At 40.0% G+C, this 24912-nt stretch overlaps 1 protein-coding gene across 1 annotated transcript in view; it reads right to left on the bottom strand.

Moving 5' to 3' along the window:
* Nucleotides 1–244: 244 nt before the first annotated feature.
* The window catches only part of TNR (tenascin R), a gene marked incomplete at its 3' end in the record, with an annotated part of 475297 nt that continues 450629 nt past the window's right edge, over nucleotides 245–24912 (bottom strand). The window contains exons 18-23 of the mRNA XM_081945981.1: nucleotides 21435–21567; nucleotides 15752–15903; nucleotides 13259–13355; nucleotides 7241–7402; nucleotides 1664–1827; nucleotides 245–364 (exon numbers count right to left, since the gene is read on the bottom strand). Of these exons, the coding sequence (XP_081802107.1) occupies nucleotides 245–364; nucleotides 1664–1827; nucleotides 7241–7402; nucleotides 13259–13355; nucleotides 15752–15903; nucleotides 21435–21567 (828 nt within the window). The remainder of the gene's footprint in view (nucleotides 365–1663; nucleotides 1828–7240; nucleotides 7403–13258; nucleotides 13356–15751; nucleotides 15904–21434; nucleotides 21568–24912) is intronic.

A 24912-nucleotide genomic window follows, 5' to 3' on the forward strand; every position in this document is an offset into this window, starting at 1 on the left:
AGGAATGGAATGAAAACCCAAAGAAGTGGGGCTGGGCAGGAGCCCAATAGGTTCCTAGGAATAATAGCAAGCATTATGGTTGTTCTTTTATCAAAGTTAGTCAGCCCTCTGGGGGTATCATGGTGTTCCTCAGCCCTCAGCATGGAGCAGGCGTCTACCTCAGTTTTACTTTTGTTCTTTTCATATTATAAAATGCAAATGCATGACAGAAAAGGACTGCATGTCCACAAGGATTCCTGCCATTTCACAGTTGTACTGATCGACGTTTCCTCCCCAGGGAGTTGCGATGGTTATACGGCCGCATTTTCATTTCCACAAAAGGTATGGAGAACTCATGTCCTTTCCAATGGTACCAGTTAATACCCTGAAGGCCAAAGAGAGTAAAAGGGATCAATATGCTTGGAACCATTTGCACAGCACCTCTTTCCAATTATGAGATATATCACACACTTTCAAGCCAAGATGTCCCAATAATTTGAGTGGGAACAGTTTATAATAATAACAAAACTTTTATCAAACTTGTCTAGCTATCCTTAACCTTATGGCTGTGGTATCACCACTTATGTAGTATCTAACATTTGGACATAAATATTGTGAACAATGAGATGTTAAACAAAAGCTGCAGATAAAGAGATTATATTTTCATTTATTGTATATAATCTCTGTGAGTAGAAAATAAGGATAGCTATCTGAGGTGGATAAGAGATAATTTGGGCTTGATATTTTAGTTGCACTCCAGAATGAATATAATTTTATTATTTTGTAAGAACCAGAATTAAGTAAGCAAAACAAGTTATAAACATTCTATCCATAATCACATTTAATCTTAAAACACTAAACTTTTTAATTTTTTTCTCCATATAAATCTCATCAACATGCAGACTACTGCTGCATTTAAAACAGTGAGACTTTTTTTCCTGTTGTGTTTAATTCTCTCCAAGGGATATCCTTTTATGGCAAAAAGGACTTGAATATTCAAATTTATATTTTACCTGGACTCTGGTTTAATGTAGCGCAGAATTCTAACTCTTCCAAACTGTTGCCTCATTCTCTGTTTTTAAAGTATAATCTTTTCTGTTTTATTTTAAAATAGTTTCCTAAAGCTCTAAATATAAAACCTTATGTAACGTTTAGGGAATAAGTATAGCAACAATAATAGTATTAGTAACAAATCCCAGGCATGGGGAAAAGATAAACCATGACCATACTGAGCATTTTTTCCATACTGGGGCGTGAGCTTTATGCCATGTTGCTTTCAAACTGTTAAGTAGCCTATAAAAATATACTTTGCTGCAGTGGCACCATCAGTAGATATTTGGGCTGGAAGAAAATTATGTAGACCGGGGTGAGATCCAGATGCGTCTCTCTCTTCCCCATAGATATTATCTGCTATTGTTGTTGTTTTTAAAAAAGCTTTTGGCATTTGGTGAAAATGTAAACTGCCATTTGTTATTAGTTATGTGGGGTTCTTGGTGATCTCTGAGCTTGTTTTCTTGCTGATGATTCATTACCCAAACTAGGCAACATAATCAGTGCTACTAGTTGATCCCTGAAACTAGTCATATCTATATGACAAATTATCTGGCTTCTCACTCACTCGTATACTCTTTCCGGAAGAATAGGCGATTTCTTGCAAACAGTAATGTATCGATCCTGCTCTTACCTGGCTGTGTCGGGATTCACCATATTTACCATTGAGGTTAGTTCGATGACAGTTTTTATACCACCAGGCCCCTTTGTAGGACATAGCACAGTTTGTAACGGCAACATCATTGTCCCTGTCTTTGGTGGAAAATGGACGTCCCTGATGATAGCTGAGTGAATCCCCTGCAAAATAAGGCATTACCTTAATTTTTCCCATCTTTCTCTTTAAGAGACAACAAAAGATTGATATACTCATGCTGGTTTCCTGAGAACTACAATAATATCCAAGAACTATAAGAAAGCTCTGATTCCGCGGCTAAGAATTTAAATGTCTTCACTGCACCTGTTTTGTTTCATGTGGTCAGGTGACCATCATCAAACCATGTTTACTAAGTGATGTACTTATATGTGTGAATCATAAAATAATAATTACAGCTAATTTTTTTTATCATTTTCTGTATGTATATAAGTCTTAAGACTAGAGATGACTGTAATATTTTGAAGGGTGACATAACACAGTTAGAAATGACTGCCAAGTTTTACAAAACATTTACATCAAAGAAGACAAAATGGAGCTTCTTAAATCTCCTGGGAACATACTCATACCTTTCTTATCCTTCTGTGTCACAACTATTTCTATGCTAAATAGTTTTTCTGCCTCTTGGCAGCTGAAATAAGATTGTTATATGGCTCAGGTATTGTACTATGATGAACAGAGTATCAGCCCATATAAACAGTGTTGATCCTCTGTGCAGTTGTGGAAATTGAACCAAATTAAACAGTGGCAACATCAGGATCTTAAGAATGAACTATTGCATGTAAGTGGGTTGTACTGTAAACAGAAAGCACTTGGCTATTTATTTTTGTAGGAAGAGAGGACAGCTGAACATTTTGACATAAAACAGTAGTTTTCAGAGTTGGTGGCTACATCCTCCCATGCACACCTTGCTCCAATATGTATGCATACATTTTATGCTGGTTTTCAGAATCCTGAAGGACTGCACTGTTAAATGAATAGCATTTTCAGCTTTTGAGACAACTGAGATACTAGAACAACTGATTAAACTTTTTAAAACTAAAAAAATCCTCTATTCTTAGTTTCTATAGAATTTGTTTATCGAAATTGATTATGGAATCAATTTTATATGCTGACAACTTCTGCAGCCTGGCTTTCTTGCCTCGGCTACCCAGTTGTCCCCAGGTCAATTTGCTGCAGGACAATTCAACACAGGACAACTGAGGGACAAGAGAATTGCAGCAGGCCTTACTACAAAAGGCTTTAAGGTTGAATATTCTCACATTAGAAGTCCTTGAGGCTGAACTGAGCAGCAGCCCATTGGCCAAGCCTGACACACCTGGTACTCCCTGCATGGATCCAGGCCAAAAGCGTGATGAGAGAAGGCCTGCCACTGCTGTCATTTCTTCCAGGCATGCCCATTGCAAGGACCAGTTGCTCTACTGACATCCAGGTACTGGTCCTGCACCTCTGGCCTTGTCAAATGGGCTGGAAGGAGAATCGATGGGCTTGAGGCTCTTTGGTGGCTTCATTTTAAAAGGGGTTGCAAATTTATCTAGGGATATTAACTCAGCCAGAAAGAATTCCTAGTTGGTCTAGTGGCATTTTCCTGCCCAGTCAATGAAGGATTCCCCCTGGGATTCCTGGGATCGGCCCATTTGCTCCCATTCCACCATAAGGAGTTGAAAGCAGGAAAAAAAGGGGCTGATAGCAGCATCCTTCAGGGTGACCACCAGTGCATCTGCTTTTCCTCTCCCCAATTCCCCCCTTTCCCCCTCTCTCAGTCTCACCTCCAAATCTGTCCTTTCCCTTTCTCCCCCAAGCCTGTTTTTTTAAAGAGAAGAGCAACAAAGATGATTAAGGGATTGGAGACTAAAACATATGAAGAACAGTTCGAGGACAGACATAATACCTGCAGTCGGTTGGGAGACCGTGGTCGTTGGACACGCCCGGTCATTTGTACCAACCCCCGCATACTAGGTGGCCAGGATCGACAGAGCCCGGGCCTAAGGCTGATGCTGTGTAATGCGAGGTCTGTTGTTAATAAGGCCCCCCTCATAAAAGACTTGATTTCTGAGGGGGAGCCCGACCTCGCAGGAATAATGGAGACCTGGTTGGGCCACGAGGGTGGCTTGCCCCTCGTGGAAATGTGCCCACCAGGCTACTGTGTATTCCACCAGCCACGGGCCCAGGGGAGGGGTGGAGGGGTAGCGGTGATCATACGGGAGAGTCTGGAACCGAGAGAGCTCACTGTGCCACAGACATCCGGGTGTGAGTCTCTGAGTGTGAGGTGGGGCCCAGGGAGACAATTGGGCCTGCTGATTGTATACTTGGCTCCTCGCTATACATCAGCGGCCCTGTCCGAACTCCTTGAGCTGATCGCAGAGATGGCAGTTGAGACCGACAGACTGTTAGTTATGGGGGATTTCAACTTGCCGTCGATGGGAGAAGCATCCGAGGTGGTTCGGGAGTTCATGGCTTCCATGACAGCCATGGACCTGACTCAAGTAATTCAGGGCCCCACACACGAGGGAGGTCACACACTGGATCTTGTTTTTGTCTCTGGCCAGTGGGCGAGTGATCTGGGAATAGGGGATTTAGCCATCACACCCCTGTCATGGTCAGATCACTCACTTCTCCGGCTTGACTTCCCTGGTACTACCCCCCACCGCAGGGAGGCGGAACCAAAATGTCCGAGATGGTTTCGCCCCAGGCGCCTGATGGAACCGGAAAGGTTCCAGACGGAGCTTGGGCCACTTCCTGTCGACCTGACCCGCTCCCGGACGGAGGACCTGGTGGCCGCATGGAATAGTGCAGCCGCCGGGGCCCTAGACCGGGTTGCGCCTTTGCGGCCTCTCCTACGGCAAAGAACCACCCTGGCCCCTTGGTTTACCGAGGAGCTGAGGGTGACGAAACGCCATAAGAGACGCCTAGAGAGCAGATGGAGATCTTCTCATTCCGAATCTGACCGAACACAGGTAAGAGCCTACTTAAGGACATACCTTGTGGCATTGAGGGTGGCCAAACATCGATATTGTGCCAGTCTCATTGCATCCGCAGACAACCGCCCTGCTGCCCTGTTTCGGGTGACCCGCTCTCTTCTATTACAGAGGCCACGGGAAGCCCCTCTGCAGGGCAGGGCAGAGGAGTTTGGGGAATATCTGCAGGATAAAATCGCTCAGATCCGGAGGGAATGGATCTCCCTCAGTGATCCAGGGGAGACGTCCGAGGCCAGTCTTGAGAGACCACTCTGGGAGGAGTTTGACTCTGTTGCCTCCGATGATTTGGACAGGTTGCGTGGGCGACTGCGAGCCACCACATGTTTATTGGACCCATGTCCCTCCTGGCTTGTACTGGCATCCTGGGAGGTTACACGAGGCTGGCTCCTGGGAATGGTGAACGCTTCGTTGAGTGAGGGGTTCCTACCAGCTGCCTTGAAAGAGGCGGTTGTGAGGCCCTTACTCAAGAAGCCTTCGCTGGACCCAACTGAGCTAGCTAATTATCGTCCGGTCTCCAACCTTCCCTTTTTAGCGAAGGTTGTAGAGAGTGTGGTGGCTACGCAGTTCCCACGCCACCTGGAGGAAACTGACTATCTAGACCCGCGCCAGTCCGGTTTCCGACCCGGGCACAGCACGGAGACGGCCTTGGTCGTGTTGGTTGATGATCTCTGGAGAGCCAAGGATAGGGGTTGTTCCTCTATCCTGGTTCTGTTAGACCTCTCAGCGGCTTTCGATACCATCGACCATGGTATCCTATTGCGCCGGCTGGAGGGGCTGGGAGTAAGAGGCACCGTCTTACGGTGGTTCTGCTCCTACCTCTCCGACCGGACGCAATGTGTGTTGGCAGGGGAGCAGCGGTCGACCCTGAGGCCACTCACTTGTGGGGTGCCACAGGGGTCGGTCCTCTCGCCTCTCCTGTTCAACACATATATGAAACCGCTGGGTGAGATCATCCGTGGCTTTGGGGTGGGATACCATCTGTACGCTGACGATACTCAGCTGTACATTTCCACCCCGAACCACCCCAACGAGGCCGTTGACCTGATGTTCCGGTGTCTGGAAGCCGTACAGGTCTGGATGGGAGACAACAGACTTAAACTCAACCCCTCCAAGACAGAGTGGCTGTGGCTACCGGCCTCTCGGTTCAATCAGCTGACTCCATCGCTGGCCATTGGGGGCGACCAACTGGCGTCTTCCTAGATGCCCGGCTGTCTATGGATGACCATGTGGCAGCCGTGGCAAGGGGGGCGTTCCACCAGGTTTGCCTGGTGCGCCAATTGCGCCCCCTATTGGACCGGGATGCCCTTCACACAGTCACTCATGCGCTGGTGACGTCTCGTCTGGATTACTGTAATGCTCTTTACATGGGGCTTCCCTTGAGATGCACCCGAGGACTGCAGTTGGTCCAGAACGCGGCCGCGCGGGCAGTGATGGGGAGTACAAGGTACTCCCATGTGACACCTTCCTGCGCGAGCTGCACTGGCTCCCTGTAGTCTTTCGGGTGCGTTTCAAGGTGTTGATCACTATCTTTAAAGCGCTCCATGGCATAGGACCTAGCTACTTGCGGGATCGTATCCTGCCCCATACATCCCTGCGACCAATTCGCTCTCACAGGGAGGGACTTCTCTGGGTGCCGTCCACCAAGCAATGCCAGAGGGCGGCGCCGAGGGGCAGGGCCTTCTCTGTGATGGGCCCAGCCCTCTGGAATGACCTCCCCCCCGACATTAGGACAGCAACCGATCTCCGCTCCTTCTGCACGAAACTCAAGACCCACCTGTTCCAACTAGCCGGCCTGGCCTGAATTATAGCTATCTTCTAATCCCTCTGGATAAAATTTTAAATTAAGTTTGATTCTGGGTATTTTAATTGTTTTTAATTGCATTTTGCTGTTTTTAATTAACTGATTATTTATTTATTATGTGTTGTACATTGCTTTTTATATCTCCTCCTTGTTATTTATTTGTTGTGTAATAAAATGTACGCCGCCCCGAGTCCCTTGGTGGAGAGGGTGCGGCATATAAATTAGATTAATAAATAAATAATAAATAAGTTGCAGGAATTGGGTATGTGTAGTCTAGAGAAAAAAAGAACTAAGGGTGACATGATATCAGTGTTCCAATAACTAAGGGGCTGCCACACAGAAGGCGGGTGTGTGTGTGTGTCAACCTATTCTCCAAAGCACCTGAAGGGAGAATGAAAAGCAATGGATGGAAACTAAAACCTAAATTTCCTGATAGTTAGAATAATTAATCAGTGGAACGATTTGCCTCCATAAGTTGTGGGTGCTTCAAACACTAGAGATTTTAAAGAGGAGATTGGATAGCTTTTGTCTGAAATGGTATAGGGTTTCCTGCTTGAGTAGGGGATTGGACTAGAACACTTCCAAACTCCATTCCAACTCTGTTATTCTCTTATTCTGAAGGGGAGAATAACTGGGAGCGATGTCAAGGAAATGGTTCTAAGGGTGAAAGCACATGGATTAGTTCCATCCTCTCTCCCCCAGCCTTCATTCTCCTTGCTCTAAGAGAAGAAGATCTGTTGAGATAGTCTGAGATGGGAAGAGTAATTCTTAAAAGCATACCAGCAGTGCCATTATAGTCCCCTATCCGGAGCTTGTAGAGACTCCTGGCATCTCCAATGGAAAACTTGTCATAATAGGCATAAGTGATTTCTTGACCATCTTTCATATCTATCCGCAGTTCATAGCGCCCTTGTGATGTAATCTTGTGCATATTATCTAGCCCTGCAGGGAATACAAACAGAACATAAACAGAGATTTTATAAGACCTTGTATCTAGAAATCTGTAAATAATGAATAACAAGGTAACTGTTCCCCTCACACATATGTGCTAGTCATTCCTGACTCTAGGGGGCGGTGCTAATCTCCGTTTCAAAGCTGAAGAGCCAGTGCTGTCTGAAAACATCTCTGTGGTCATGTGGCCGGCATGACTAAATGCCAAAGGTGCACGGAACACTGTTACCTTCCCACTAAAGTGGTCCCTATTTTTCTACTTGCATTTTTACATGCTTTCGAACTGCTAGGTTGGCAGAAGCTTGGACAAGTAACTGGAGCTCACTCCGTTACGTGGCACTATGGATTCGAACTGCTGAACTGCTGACCTTTCTGATCGACAAGCTCAGCATTTTAGCTACTGAGCCACCGCGTCTCTTCAAACAATGAACAATGAATAATGGAATTCATATTTCAGATGGCATGGAATTTGGATTGAGAGTAGAATGGATGTGTACCCTAGGCCTACTTGTAAAAAAGAAATCTCTCCACTCTCCAATTCTGGGTGATTGTAGCCATGTGATGGAAGGTTCTAAATAATGGACCTCAGAAATTATTCCTCCCCTTTGAAACATCCTCAAATGTAGTCTTGGCTTTTCACTGCAGTTATTTCTGTCCATTTGGCTATATTTTACTCATTTATTATATTGTATTCAGGAAAGAATTTATAAAAATAAAAACCAATAAAATGTAAACATATTTCATTGGTTGTGCTAAAGATACTAGTTTCCTTTGAAAGATCCAAATAAGTCTCTACAATATTTTATAGCAGGCTACTATGCTGACTATCTGATTTGGAAGCCTTCTCTTCCAAAGCCAACTTGATGAACTTGCTGTATGGGTGTGAAGGCTGCATTTACAATAGAATGACTATTAAAAACAACAACAACACTGATCCATTGTCCTAGCCTTTTGAGGAAGGGATAGGATATTTCTTTACCCAGAAATCTTTTATGATGATTATAGAAAGCACTTTATGCTGAATGTCAAGCTGTTTTCACCCAACTACTATTGGTATCCTCATCTTATATGGGGAACTAATCAGCATGCACATCCAGGAATTTTCCAAGTTCATGAAATCCTTGGGGTGCAGGCAGTGGTGGGATTCAAACAATTTAACAACCGGTTCTCTGCCCTAATAATTTTTTCCAACAACCAGAGTCGACCAGAAGTTCTCCAGCTGAACAGACGTGGGGTGTGTGAACTCTGAAGAGCCTCACATGAACCCTGTCTTACAAACCTACTCCGAGATCCTTTTTGGATCAGACCCCCCTGGAGGGGGGAGCGAAGAAGGGGCAGCATCTCATCAGACCCAGAGGGATGCAACAGGTCGCTTGCAGGTTGGAGATTTGCCCTCTGAATCAGAGTAAGGGCAGCAGCATGGCAACATGGCTGCACAAGAAGCTGGCTTCCAGCCAAAGCAATTAAGCAGGAGCGTACAGGGATGAGATGAAAGACTGGTAAGAAGTTCTAATTAACCCACTGTCATAAATCAAAACTTGGAAAAGGCAAAGAATCTTGAGAGTATAAATAATATTAATGGACAGATCTGGATTTTGGCAAAAGGAAAGAAAGTAAGGGAAAAATGGAGGGTTGAATCACTAGCCCCAAAAAAGCCAATTTGGACAGAAAAGGAGAAAGTATAGAAGTGACAAACCCACTCAAATACAAACTCTAAATTTGGTTTTGGATTTGAAATAGAAACCAAACATACCGAGGAGATTTCCTCTGTCCGAATTTCTTCTAATTAATATATCTTAAGCAACTCCAATTAATGAGAGGTGGAATGTAATAAGGGGGGAAAATGAAGAAAAAAGCACTATTTTCTGATTAATAATTGATAACCTAATCTTGCCAGTGTGAGAAGTTTTAATTAACCAATTGCTATAAATCAGAACTTGGAAAAGAAGGCGAAGAGAAATATACCTGAGTTTGGCTGTATGCAAGTTTGTTCCAATTAATATATTCTGAGAAACTATAACCAACGAGAGGTAACAAGAGGAAAAATAATAAAATCAAGAACTGGGAAAATATGGAAAACTGGGAAGTTTTTTTTTCTTTGCAAAAGATTAAGATGGCTCCCACTTCTCTTCCACTTCACATTAGCTGAATTAGTTAAATTTAAGGTGGACCAGAACTTTGAAATAAGAACTGTATAATTAACTGCAATTTTGGAACTGGACATTAAGGAAGAACAAAAGACTAAGATGGCTCCCACCGTGCTTCTTCTCCACATCAGTTGAACTAGCTAAATTTAAGGTGGACCAGAACTCTGAAATAAGAAGTGTATAATTAACTGTAAGTTTGGAACTGTACATTATGAAAAGGTGGGAATTTGAAGAACTATGTGAAATTATAAAAAATATGCAGAAATCAAGTCTAAATAGAATTCTGAACTCAGAGAAGCAGGAACTGAAGGAAGAAGTGAAGGAAGAAGGGGGAGGGATAATGAAGGGGTAGAAATGGTGGGAAATAAAAAGCAGACAAAAAATTAATTGGGTTCGACAGGGAAAATTGAAAAGGGGGGATGTGTCCCATCAAAAGGAAATAAAAAGCAGACAAAAGATCTTATGGAGGTTGACAGTGGCATAGGGAAAACTGAAGAAGGGGGTTACACCCCAACAAAAGAAAATATAAAAAAATATTTGGGTCTGACAGTGGCTTGGGGAAAATTGAAAAGGGTGGATGTGTCAAAACAAAGAAAAGGGAGAAGACAGTAACAGAGAAGTGGGACAAAAGACTTACTAGGGAAAAATCAGACAATTAGAAATTATTATATGGGGAAATATAAAGCTGAGATATGTGGTTTACTCAGAAACATGACAATAAAATTGAGTTGCTAATGGTTTGAATATGATAATGGAAAGATAATTAAATAAAGGTTAAAATATATGGAATATGGATAAATATGAAACTGTTATGGGGAGATTGTAAAGCAGAGGTTTGTGATGCACTTTTATAATTGATAATTAAACTGAGTTGCTAATTGATTGAATATGACAATGGAAGGACAATTAAGCATGGGTTAAAATATACGAAACACGGACATATATACAACTTCTAAGATGATGAACAAAGTGAGATGTGTACCGCTTGTTATTCTGTATAGTAGATTAAGGGAATTGTAATGAACATTGAACAGTAAGGATTGCTATTTAAAGACAATTAAGGGTAACCTAGCTAAGATATGGAAAAATGGAGAGGGAACATGAAATATACTTACAATGGGAAATTATTGAGATTTAAAGACAGAATCATACATTTGGGGTGTGTAAGGATGCATAATTATATAAATATAATGATGAGAATAGCTGGGAATTGTAACCAGGTCTATATCTCGGCCAAAAATAGGCTGGGGGTGGTGGTTTAAAAACACAATTGCTATATATGTATACTTTTTTTTCTTCTCTTTTTTTAAAAAAGGAGGAAGATATATGTTAAAATGAAATATGTATATTGAAAAGGATTTATAAATACCATCAACATAAAAAAGAGCTCGCTCAGAGGCTGAAATACACCAAGTAAATGAGATGAAGGGTGTGAAGTAGAGGAGAGAGGTAAGGGAAGAAGAGAGGGATAGGAGAGGGGGGGGAGAGGAGGAGAGAAAGAAATAGTGGACAGGGGAGAGAGGAGAAGGATAGAGGAAGGGGAAGTAGAGAAGAGAAGGGTGACAGAGGGAAGAAACGAGGTAGGGAGGGGGAGGAGAGAGGGAGAAGAAAGTGATGGATAAAATGGTACAAATATGGTATATGGAGAGCAGAAGAGCCAATAATTGTTTAATTGTTTTTGGGAGTTGATGGTAAGACAAATTGATGTAAACATTAAATAATATAATACGATGTTGGCTATGTAATAGTATACATGTGGTTATATGTTATGAAAATGAAAAAATAAAAAACTTTATATAAAAAAAATTTCTTCCAACAACCAGTTTACCAAACTTCTCAGAAACTAACAACCAGTTCTCCCGAAGTGGTGCGAACTGGCCGAATCCCACCACTGGGTGCAGGGACTATTTAATGAATATCATCACACTTATCTTGAACCATTTTATTCCAATAATCTGTTTTGTATGTTTCCCTCACTAAAATTCACGACTATGCTGAAAAATTATCTAGTGATTCTCGCATCCTGCCCCTTTAAGGACCTTAAAGGAATAGACAGAGGCTATTAATCTTTCTCCCAATGTTTTCCCTCTCAGATGGATTTCCAGATGGTTTATTTTCTGGGAATTATTTTCTGGGAATGGATGAGATATGGTGAGGGAGAGGTCAAGTAGCCATGTGTTTTAATCTTCTAGGGAGAAACAAAGAAATCTGACAGTAAGTTAAAGACCAAAACCCCGACCAAAACGAAAGGTAGAAACACAATCAGCAAAATCTCTTTTCTGCTGTTCTAGACATAGAAAAGGAATAGTTCAACTCCTTAATAATTTCCTTTACAGGTCTAAAGGAGACAATGAAATGAAAAACGAAGTTCAATTTTTTACCAAAATGCCCACCCAGAATACAGTTATCATAATTTAAAAATTATGATGGTAAAAAGGAGAGTTAGGGCTACCTTTCATGATTAAATAAGTTTCCCAAATAGGTTCTTTGTTTTATGGAAGAGGAATAGTCTTAAATTCTCCTCTGTATATTCAGGCATATGTATTAGGCTAAATTGAAACTGAACATTTGTGTACAGTAGATGGCAGCATCTACTTGATCTTGATTGTTTCTAAGGCAGTGTTGAGCCTGGTTAAGACCTGAAAAGGAAATCACTAGGACATCCAAAGGCTGCAGGGTAGACTGGGAATTTGGGAAGGCGGGGGGGGGGGGGGCGCTTGTGCATTACTGACCAGAAATTTATATAGTCATATTTGTGTAACCACCTTGAGTCAGACTCAGTTTGAGAAAATCTTTACTTTTACAGAGTGAGCTAGATTAGGGATTAGAATCTTCTCAACACAGACTTTTTGGGGGCATGTTGTATTTAATGTAGTACATAGTCTGTCACAGAAGAATAGAATTCTCTATAGTAAAGGAATTTATTTAATTATGCCCTTTGAATTTCCTTATAATACACTAAGGTAGGGCTAGGAATTCTGCCAACCTAGCAGTCTGAAAACACGTAAAAAATGCAAGTAGAAAAATATTTGGTGGGAAGGTAGCAGCGTTCTGTGCACCTTCGACATCTAGTCATGCTGGCCACATGACCACGGAGACGTCTTCGGACAGCGCTGGCTCTTCGGCTTTGAAACAGAGATGAGCACTGCCCCCTAGAGTCGGGAACGACTAGCACATATGTGTGAGGGGAACCTTTACCTTTTACCTAGGGCTAGGAAGTATATTGTGCTTCCTATACATTGCCGGTTGGAAGGAATATAAACATAATGCACAATAATGCCTTGGCATAGGCTTTTTCTTTCAACAGATACTATAATGCTATGTGACTGCATGTAATATAATTAAAAGTATATGTGCATAAGACAATGATTCCATGTCATCTGAACAAAGAATTTGATGAACACATTCTATGGAAGCAAAAGGGCAATTTGGATTGCCACATTACCTGAAAAATAAGGAAGAAGCCATTCTATGTGTTTTCATAGCATATGGTTTGTCATTAATAAAAATAAAAAATGAATAAATCTGGCAAGTCAACCAGATTATTTGTTGAGGCAGAGAGAACAATAATTAAAAAAGACAATTGGGGGGAAGAGGACACAGAGAGAATATGTGTCCATGTTTTCAGAGACTATGATGAGCAGATATCTAGTTTCTCCACAGACATTGTAAATGGCAAACAAAGTTAGTGATTTGTTACCCAGCCAGAACTCATCCTCCAGGTTTCCAAAGCCAATGCGATAGTCTGCCCATTTGCGAAAGAAATCAGTCAACCCATTCTGTCTTCTCTGGAAGACCTGCAAGGAAAGATGAAGGTGAAAGATACTGTAAGAAATGAGAAGACTTGCAATATGTCTGGCAGGAAGATGTGTAGAGAATAAGAGAAAACTTCAAAGGGAAAAAGTTGATGAGTTTAAAATAGACATAAGAAATTTCAGGGAGTTTCTGAACTGGTTGTATTCTTCCCTTACATTCAGTGCAAAAATTTATTTACCACATTTTTAAACCACTGCATTTTTTAAAACTTCAAACAGTTTACATACCTAAAAATATCTGCAATACAACAAAACAAATAAAAAAAGTAAAATAATAAAAACCATTACTATTGATTTCAGTAAAAAAGCACTTCTGTGTGGAAAGATGGAAAGATATGACATTACCAACTATGGAGGAATAAATGGGGGAAGTGACAGAACTTACTGAGATGGACAAACTGACTTCTTTAATTATTGACATTAATCAATAGCCTGGAAACCCCTCATAGACTTTTTGGGGGAGAAACAAAATGATTTTGTGGCTTATGGGTTTGAAGATTAAAAAGGCTATAGAAAGAAGGAAGTTAGGATGAAATCTTATGGGTAGAGGTTTGGTTAGATTTCTATGTACAACTGCTGAGAAGATGATTTAATTTCTCTCTCTCTCTCTCTCTCTCTCTCTCTCTCTCTCTCTCTCTCTCTCCCTCCCTCCCTCCCTCCCTCCCCCCTCTCTCTCTCACACACACACACGCACACTGCTCTGTTCTTTTTTTCTGTTTAAAATCTCTTAATAAAAACTATTTAAAACCACTTTACTGAAACTATATTAATTAATTATCCAAAAATCTTCTGGAACAGTTTGATTTTGACCAACGTCTAGAAGACCTGCACCGTTGGGGCAAGCTGTCTTCCTGTGGCTTGTCACAGGAGAGAAGTATCTCTTCCTAGCCTCAGCCATTCCAAGGGATCATAGAGAGAACTATGAACATCCCCCCCCATAGTTTGTATTGGACAGATTAATTTTGGTTGAATGAGGTAGTCCTGAAGATATGAATATTCAATACTGAATGCTGATTCTTATCTCTTTTTAATATTTATTGCTATATCAGCAGTTCTATAAACATCTGAAACATGATTTCTTCCCCAGCTCTTTCAGGAAATCAAGGATGATTTCTGGCCGATAGAATATGTTGCTGGACAACTTCTCAAGTGAATCAACATGATGTGCTATCGTAGATGGAACCAAAACTATTTCTGCTCAGCTGTGAAAGCAGCAAAAGTAAGATTTTTTTTTATTTTAAGCCAATTGTGAAATTCACTCCAACCTGGAACATGGGCAGCTTTATCTGGGAAAATTTGAATATGAAATTGAATAAGCAAGCTTTGAAGTGGATGGAGTAGGAATACATTTTTCTTCAAGAATGCATGCAGATTATGTAAGAAATGTTTGGATTTTATGGCCTTACTTGGCTTTACAGTATGTGAGAGTTACTTTTGCTACCTCTGATCTATCTTTTGAGGATGGCTAATACACAATATTGACTACAATCTAATCCTGTTATGCGTGCTTGTGTGAGTGTGTTTGTATGTGTGTAATCTCCTATCTCCTACATATTAAATGAAAATATCAGCAAGAAGGCCTTTTGCCCATACCTTGATTAAAAATGAAACACATTTCCTTTTGAGAGTAAATCACCTCACAGGTCTTTGGTAGCCTATCCTGGGTCCACACATTCCCTCTAGCTGCAATATATCGAGCAATGAACATGGATATTTCACTGTTGATTAATTTCCTTGATAGAACCATGAATCAGTTGCAGCTTCACTCCCAAAAGAAGTTTCAGTGTAAAACCAATCACAAGGAACCTGATTGTAACTATTATTAACTTAGTCCTCAGGGCATGGGAAATAGAATATCTCAGCAAGACATTCTGATGTTTGATTCATATTTTTCGTTCCTGCTTTACATCCTTTATCTAATAACTTTCATTCAGGTAAAATATACAGTAAGCACCTGTAAAATCCCACCCAACATTTGCTTTCTAAAATAAGTTTTCTTTTGAAGATCAGCCATTTAAAATGGGCCTCAATATAATTTTTTTCCATCTACTTGTCCTATAACAACAACCCTTAGAGTTTCACGCTAATAACCTCAGAGCCTCTGATGGACTAAAATATTTTTTCATGATTTAAGATTCTTTTCAGAAACCTCTGCTCTGCTACCTCTAATTTAGAAGTGAAGAGATGAAAGAATTTTGAAAAAAAAATGAACAAAGATAGTTATTTTGGCAAACATTCAAAACGTAAGTTGGTATTTGTAAAATGAAAAGTTGCACTACACAAAAGTTGTATCGTTTATATGCTGGACTAGATGCATTCATTTTCTTCTACCTTTGATCAATGAACTTGGTAACATGTGGCATCGTTTATTCACTTACAATCCATCCACCGCCATCTGTAGTCATATCACAGTATACTTGCACTCTCTGGCTCTGATCCCCATTAAGGGAAATGGTGTAAACACCACTCAAATTGTCGCCGTTGATCAAATGTTGGGCACAGTCCTGAGGATTCATAAACACACGGCCTCCTGTAGATGAGGGCGATAGCAGCAGAAGAGAGGTTTCAGGATTGTTTGCATATTGCACTACCAGGGATATCATTCATAATTAATTCAGATCAATTAAGTAAGTCACATCCTGTGAGTTTACTTCAAAGAAAAGAAAATAGGCTCCTTAATATGAATATCTCTTGTATTTTTTGCTGATAACTAGGGATGTGATCTAAGGGTCACTTCCAATTTGACAACAAGAAATTATTCAGAGCTATGGAGGAACTTGATCCATGGGAGGTTACAGGTAGTCCTTGATTTACAACCATTCTTTTACCAATTATTTGAAGGAACAACTGCACAGAAAAACTGGGCATCAAACAAGCTCAGACTGGTTTTGAGGTAACAACAATGATGATGACAAACCTCTGACTAGCTAGCAAAAGACACGGGCCATGAGAACCCTGGCTGTATGATCTTAGACAAATACTCTTTTTTGCCACATTAGCCATTGTTTTGCCATGAGTCCCAGCAATCAGCAATGTAAATGGGAATTGCTGAGAGGGATTTCTATGCAACCTTCCTCTGAGAAGGTTAGCTAGAATTGCTGTACAAAGGGCACTTCTGGAGACAACCATTGAAGACACCCCTCTTTCTTGCAAATAGGGACCCCTTTCCCATTTAGACTCCTTCTAGTGCATGATACTCTTGAGGTGTACCTTGGAAGAGAAATGTTCTCTGCTATCAGTCTTTTTGACCTTCTGACTTGACCGTGGTGTTGAGTTTGCACAAACCTTGGCCCAAATAAGGGGTACAGTTTAGAGTGAGGGGAAAATAAATAACACAAAAATTCTAGCCACAGACCTAGACTTAACTTGGGATGTCCCTGGTTCAAAACATCAGATCAGTTGTTGTGCTTCTACAGATGACTAAGATTTTGTAAATAGAAAACAATGATTATGCTATTCTTAAGTACCATGAAGAATACTGCATACACTTATGTATAATTTCTGTACTAGTAAATGATTGAACTGTATCAAATAATTTGGGTTGTGAGGGGTTCTTGGTGTTTTCTGAGCTTGGTAGATTTCTTGTGGACATTTCATTATCCAAACTAGGTAATGTCATTAGTACTAATAGCTAATTTGGGTTGTTTTGCACATATTTTGTTTATCTCTGCTTCTCAAGAAATGGAGCAAGAGTTTTGCAGGGCATGGCAAACAGCTCTTCATTGCTTTAATGACAATGAACACATACAATTTTGCCTTTGGGACTAATATTGCTTATATGATTTCCTTTTTTTAGGTGCATAGATATTTCCAAGGCTTTCACTGTGCAGAGAGACATTTACTTTTTACAATATTTAAACTGCTTGTACTCCTCAACTCACTTCATGGGGATTATTTATTTTCCATTTATATTAATACCTTTAAAACTTTCAACAGACCTTGGAAGAAATGGGTGACATTCAAAACAATGTTTTCTTTGTGTAACTTGTAATGTATTTCCCCTAAAGGTTTCTATACATATGAACAACAAAGAGAGATAGTTATTAACAAGATGCAAGGAATAAAAGGCCTCTTTGTTATGTTTCCAATAAACATGAGCAGGCATAACACTTTCAGTGTACAGCCAGGGAATTTACTTTTTGTTAATCATATCTTATTGTTCTGGAAAGCATTACTAGAATTTAATCAGACTGGTGTCTTGAGACTTTTTTGTTTTTGCTTGTTGTCAGACTACACACATTATATTGTGAACTCTGTAAGTTGGTCCATACCTCTAGAAGCCCAGATTGGAGAAGGATTGTTCTAAGGGGTGTTCAGTCGATCCACCTCTGTAGTGCCCTTGGAAGGCTGACTGAGAGGATGTGAGGATTGCCAAATCTGCACTGGATTGGCTCGTGATCCTAGATACCTATAGTGGACTCCCTATTAGTAAAACCCATGCATCTAGGGTTGAAGATGGTTCTAAAATCTGGCCCATTCATAGCATTTCATTACTAAACAGAAAAACTCTTAAAGTATAGAAGTTGGTTGTGGTGGTGTAAATCAAAGGCATTGACAAGTGGAAAGAATGCAGAGAAAAGCCACAAAGATGCTAAGGAGGGGGGACCCCCTTGTAAACGAAATCCTCCAAAGTTTGTTTAAAGGAATGTGATGTGTTTAGCTTACAGAAGAGAAGGCTAAGGGGACACATGACACCAATCATCTGGTAGATGAAGAGATGTCATAGGGAAGGGAGTGTGCATTTATTCTCTAGAACATTTACAGGTAGAACACAATGTATTGGAGCTTTACAGTGATACGTTCACATTTGAAATAAGGAGGAATTTCCTAAATGTAAGAGCTATTAAGCAGTGGAACAACCTGCTTCCTGAAATCATGGGTGCTCCATTACTGGAAGATTTCAAGAAAAAAATTGGACAACCATATATCCAGGATGTAATGAGGATTTCTGCACTGGGCAGGAGGTTGGACTAGAAGACTTCCTAGGACCCTTCCAATACTATGATTCTACGAAAAGTGACCAAGTGAGAAGATGTATATAAGCATGCTATATCAAATTACACCAACCAATTTGATAAGCTTTAACTAAGCTGGATGAATCACTTTGAAAACTCTTTTATCCTTTGCAAAAAACTTGTTCTAATCCTTTATCCTGAAGTGGAAGGAAGAATAAGGTAGCAACCACTGATCTCTAGCTATTTAAAGCAAGCGGGGTTTGTGTCTGCTGATAGCTACTGTTGTTAACTGACACTTCAAAAGCCTTTTTTATTTGTCTCAGTGAAGCATAGGTCTGCAATAGGTACAAGGAATTCCTTTTAGGCTACTAGATATAAACACAGGCAGTGCGAGTGAGTGGACAGCTCTTTTCCCTTTTGTCATCTCTTCTGAACACTTTTAATACAAATGAAATTGGGTTTGACCATTTTTGAACGTGACTTTCTAAAGAAGTAATTTCACACAGCTATCCCTTTGTTCTGCTATTATTCACAATGTGTTTACAGAATAGTATTCTGCTAAGGCGAGATTTCTCAGTAGCACCTGGATTATAACAACGTGTTTCATAAAATGACATTTCAACACAAAGGAAACATTCAGATTGTGGAGTTAGATATTCATTTTTTAAAAATCTTGCTGTATAGGGAATAAATAAATGTTAGGTATTAAAACAGTTGGGTAAAACTATTCATTTTCTCTACCCTGAATGGGAGGGGCTTCCTGAGAGTGATGCAGAAGGGGCAAAAGAATAGCAAGAGAAATGTGGGGGAGGAATGGCTCTTATCTTATCCTACAGAGATATTGAGTAGGACCAAGAAACTGTCCTAGGAAGGCAAGGTGGGAAGGTGATCACAGTAAACTTTCCACAGCAGTATCTGATCTACAGGCGCGTGTATGTTCATGCATGCATGCATGTGGGCTTTCATGTGTATATATTTAATGGACTTATATGGCTGCCAATCTCATATACATGATTCCAGGAGGTTCACAATATAAAAAGTAACAGAAACATATACAGAAATATAAAAACTATAGCAACTGGGATTACAACCCACACTCCAGCACAGCAATGGGCTTCCATAAGACACATGTTGGAAAATGCAGCCCATGTTCAGATTAGGTGCTATGGTATGTAATCTTCAGGGAGTGTATTGAACAGCTTCCCCGTGGGAGGTGGCAGCTGAAGAGAAAGAGAACTGGCACCAAAAGATCTGCTTCCCACCTTCTCTTGCCCTGGGTTGCAAGACAAGTGGAACTATTGCAGTGGGTGGCAAAAAAAAAGTATATATTTGCATGCATGTGGAAGAAATGGGGAGGGGCGGGTGTCTTCCACTGCGAATAATTGGACCAAATGAGACATTTGCACCCTACATCTCTCATTTCTCTTTATTCTTTTTTGGGCAAAAACTCATTCTGGTGGTTCTGTCTAGTGATTGGAACTGTGGGCAGTGCATTTTATAGTAACATAGTTTTCTGCTAGCTCATGACCTGGAGAAAAATCACTGTAACACTTTACAGTGCAGGTGCATTTTTGAAAGCCCTTTGGAAACTCCAAATAGTAAGTCTGAATTTTTTGCAACAACTTTGAAATGAATATATGTAACGTATTATGTTATTTTGAAAGACCTATGCTGGCTTGTCAGCCTTGGTGGCACTATTGTAAATGGTATATGGGAATGACCTTGGGAGACAGGAGGAAGAGCCACAGCCTAGGCAACCACGATGCAAAGGGTACCTCAGTCCACAGAAGGAAAAGGGGCATGGGAAGCATCTTAGAAGGGACCCTCCCTAGTTTTCTGGACAGTAAAAGTAAAGGAGAGAAGTGCTTTCAGATCTGCAAGATTCTGATACTGTAACCTAACAAAAAGTTAGTGTTAACACTCAATGCTTCTGCTTCCCTGTGTGGACCACCTTGAGGAGCTGGAAACCCTCCAGGTATGTTGGAATTGCAATGAAATTACCTTGTGTAAAAGTTTATCCACAGAAGAATCTGCTAAAATTGGCTTCCTATCATCCAAAGTAAATCAACTGGCAGCAGTGCCTTTTTAATGATGCATCCTCTCTTTGGGACTCTTTCTTCAGACAGATTTTCTGGTATTACTTCTATTCTTTTCCTAGTACCAGTCAAAACCTTTTTTTCCTTAAATTTCCCTTGCCTTAAATTATGCTGTGCTGGATTTATATTTGCTACTGTGATTTTGTTATGTTTCATTTTGCAATTCCACACAGAAGTCAAATAATAAACAGGATAGGAAGTTTAGTGTTATTGGAAGAAAATTAAAAAGGAATACATTATTTTCTGAAGAAGTACATTTGTGTTTCCCTTGTGTCATCTATTCATGTCCTTAGTTCATTGCTAACTTTGGAAACAGATGACTAGTTTGGAAAATCTCTATCTTGAACTCCCGTGGAAAGATTTGCATGGTGGGACTGATCTCCTCACTCAACAGGTTCAGAAACTCTGTTCCATAAATTGGGATGACTGGGACAGTCATATATCTGCCATTTCTAGTCATTCTGATTATGTAAAGCAGGCTGGGAGATCCATTCCCATTTCCCATTTTTTCCTTCTGTGCTAGATCAGGAAATGAAAAACTATGGTGGAGATATCGGAGAAAGAGCCCATCCCATCCCATCCCAACCTTTTCCTGTCTCTTATCAATATCCCCATATGACTGCATGAATGCATGTGTGAAAACCCAAACATTTAGAGACCAAGTGTTTGCTTTTGTTGGCCTGTCTTTGTTGTGCTCATGGCAATGCTACTTCCTACTTCCTATTATGTAAACAGACTCCAGAATGCATTTTACTTTCACTGTTTTGTGCGTAGGAGAGGAAGGAGAATTAATTTTTGCTAGGAGGTTTAAGCTTAGTAATGGTAACTGACAGTGCATGAGATAGTTATGAAAATTGCTCTGCATTTATGCTGTTCTGAACCTGAGCAGTTATATTATAAGGAATGATGCAAATCAGACAGAGTTCATTTTAAAAATCCCTCTCTTAACAAAACTATGGTAGCTATGGTGGCTATGCAAAACAGGATAACATGTGATGTACTGCTCTTACCTGTAGTGAAGATAGTGGAGATAAATCCACTCCTCACAGCATCTTGAGCTGCTTGCAGGCGCACAGTGTACTCTGTATTTTCAGAAAGACCTTCTAGGCGGATCCAAGTATCTTCTGCATCCACTTTCAACTCCTTTGTGTGTATCATCAACAAAATGGAAACACAAATATAACAGAGATGAAATTTGCAGAGCTTGGGTAAGAAATGAGAATGAATAGCAAATGAGGAAAAGGTATCTGGAAATTCTCCAACACCAAGATTGTTATCTTGAACCTTTGACTCCTGGCAGTGGACGTCAACCAAGACCTGATCAAAAATATAGGAGTACATGGAAAATCAATTATACCAATATGGATGGGTCTTAAATGTAATAGAACAGAATATGCTAGATTCTTCTTCTTCTTCTTCTTCTTCTTCTTCTTCTTCTTCTTCTTCTTCTTCTTCTTCTTCTTCTTCTTCTTCTTCTTCTTCTTCTTTTTCTTCTTCTGCTTCTTCTTCTTCTTCTTCTTCTTCTTCTTCTTCTTCTTCTTCTTCTTCTACTACTACTACTACTACTACTACTACTACTACTACTACTACTACTGTCAAAGTTGTAGATTAGTCTTATTCTCTTGTTTGAGCTGCCAGAGAATAGCCAATTGCACAAAACTGACATGAAAAACATGGAAGATTGATTTGAGAAGGGACTCATGCAGGGGAGCTGGGAGGAATTAGCGTGCTGAGGAAATGGAGAAGGTCCCTATAATCCCATTCAAGAGATTGGAAACAAAGTCAGCTATTTGGGATAATTCATTTCTGCTAAACTAAGAATTTATCATGATAAAAATTTCCATGACAAACTTCTAAGTTTCACTGTTGCTTACTTACTTTACTTTATTTGTATAGCAGCTCATCTCACCAGAGTAACTCTAGATGGCATACAGAAGGTTAAAACTCCAAATAAAACAATTTACAAAATAAATATCCAGAAATAGAAAAGAAACATAAACTGCCAGAAAAAAATTAATATTCTGCTTCTATTTTCTCAGATTCAGATACCGGAAAACCTCTGCTGTCTACTGTAATCCTATATCTAGTTTTCCAAATCTCTATGACAAGACGTCAAACAAAACTAGAGGACAATATCCCTTTTCTACAAACATTTCTCAGAGACTGATCGTTAAGAAGCATTTTGCTCTAAAAATTGGAGATGGATCTCTACATCACTTCTTGATTATTGGACAAAGATAAAAACCCTGTATCTATTCTTATCAGCTTGTATCTGACTTGAGGATTTTGTTCTTACATCTAAGAACACTGCAGTGCGAGATAAGAGTATTCTGTTTGTCTATTATGTGTGAATTTTCAGGCTGATACTGAAACTTGGAGTTGTCTAGACAGGAATTTTATATAATTATTTGTTTGAATTTATTAGCCCAACTTCAATGGATTATATGCAGTGTACAAACCCATAAACCCAATAAAAACAGATAAAACAATAAAACCATACAGTCTAGATTAAATTGATCTTATAAACAACACAAATCAATCAATTAATCAACCAACCAGGCAAACAGGAAACAAACTTGAACCAGTTATTTTTCTGCCCTTAATGTATGGCTTTGCTGATAGCTGCCCAGCAGCCCTGTTTATTATAGTATCAAGAAAGGGTCCATTTTCTGTCACAGCTGCCCCCACCAGGCAGCATCCTCCTGGAGATAAGGGTAACACCCTCTTTCCCGGGGTTCCGAAAAACTTTTAAAATCTGGCTTTGGTCCCAGACCTGGTGTTGATGTATCAATATATTATTTTATTTCTGCCCTGTCCCCCACCCATTTTTTGATCAAACAAATAGTTGTGAATTTTGCCACTTTATAGTTTTTAAGTGAATCACTGCAGTTGTTAAGTTAATAACGCTGTTGTTAAGTGAATTTGGCTTCCCCATTCACTTTGCTTGTCAGAAGGTTGCAAAAGGTGATCACATGACTCTGGGACACTGCAACCGTCATAAATAACTTTTTCAATGGTCTTGAAACTGAACGGTCACTAAATGAACGGTTGTAAATTAAAGACTACCTGTTTTTATATTGTTTTAGTATATGTGGGGCACACAAAGTTTTTTGCCTTGGGAAGCATTAAATCAAATCAATAAGAAAGCTATACAAAAATGTTGCAAAAAGCCTTTAAAAATTTGCATGCAAGTTTGGATAAAAGTGATATTAGCTTTCTTCACTCTCTGCAGTAGTTGGCAGGTCAACTGATGGAAATTGCTTCTGTGAAAGCGTAGAATGTTTTTAGTTAAGTGAAGTTTACAGGAGGTTTTTTTTGGATAAAAATAGTGCATAAATCTATTTAATAAACCATGTCTTTAAAAATATGGAGACAGAAGTATCTTATCTCTTCTACAATCCCCCTACGGTTGGCCAAGATATAATGCTATTTCTAATTGTATTTTTCTTCAGCGATTACAGTGCAGAATGGGTTGAATAGAAGTGGGGAAACGCTCTGAATAAAAGTGTGAAAGGATTCTCATCTGCAAGGGAAGAGACTAGCCAGCTTTGCTTGCTTGCCTGTTGCTTCCTTCCATTAGTTTTTCATACTGTGCAGGCATGAGTACTATCTTACTGAAATAATAACAATAATGCTGTAAAACTACTAAAGTAGATCATAAATAAAATGGTAAATGTTCCTTCAATTTGAGAGCTACTCTCAGTAACTACTTAAAAGGGTCAATTTAGTGTTTTTTGGTAATAATATAGTAATGGCTTGCTAGTGCCTTCTGTGATATTTCAAGTTTTCAGTCTCATGTACAGTTCTGGAATGAATGATTGGTTACTCGGAACAAGAGGTTAGATGTATGTCTATACAGATAATCAGTGTTTACAACTTTCCGCAGCAAAAACAAATAAACAGAACCTTCCATTTAAGAAACACTGTTTTCTTCTCCAACCCATGATGAAGGGCTCTGTACTTTAAAGCATTAAGTAACACACAGCCAAACAGGAGCACTGAGTTATTTTGTGTGCCAGAAGGGAAGGAAGTCCTTCCTTTAAACTCATGCTTTTTAAAAGAATTTAAGAGTTGGCTTTGTTATTCCTGATTGTCTAGATTGCTCTTGTGACCTCATAGCCATTTACTCTTAACATACTGCCCTTGCTTTTAATGCTTTCAACAAATAGCCATGTTTATTGTTCTGTACTGTAGCAACATCATATTAAATATATGATTCTTGATTTGTAGGTGCATTAGGAATAGTAATGAAACAATGGAAACCACTTCAGAATAAACCAGGGAGGAGAAATGACTGCAAACAATTGTTTTACTATGCAAGTGATTCAAGACTCCTTAGGGCATGGCTGACAAATGTGTGGCCTGCGGGCTGGATGTGTCAGGTGCTGGCCATGCCCACACCCAGTTTAGCAAAGGGGGAAAAAGTCACACTAAGCCACACGATGCCGCTGTGATGATGCAAATTTGACACCCCTGCCTTAGGGTCAT

This window comes from Natrix helvetica, assembly GCF_964273705.1.
Source record: "Natrix helvetica genome assembly, chromosome: 3".
Classification (NCBI taxonomy): domain Eukaryota; kingdom Metazoa; phylum Chordata; class Lepidosauria; order Squamata; family Natricidae; genus Natrix; species Natrix helvetica.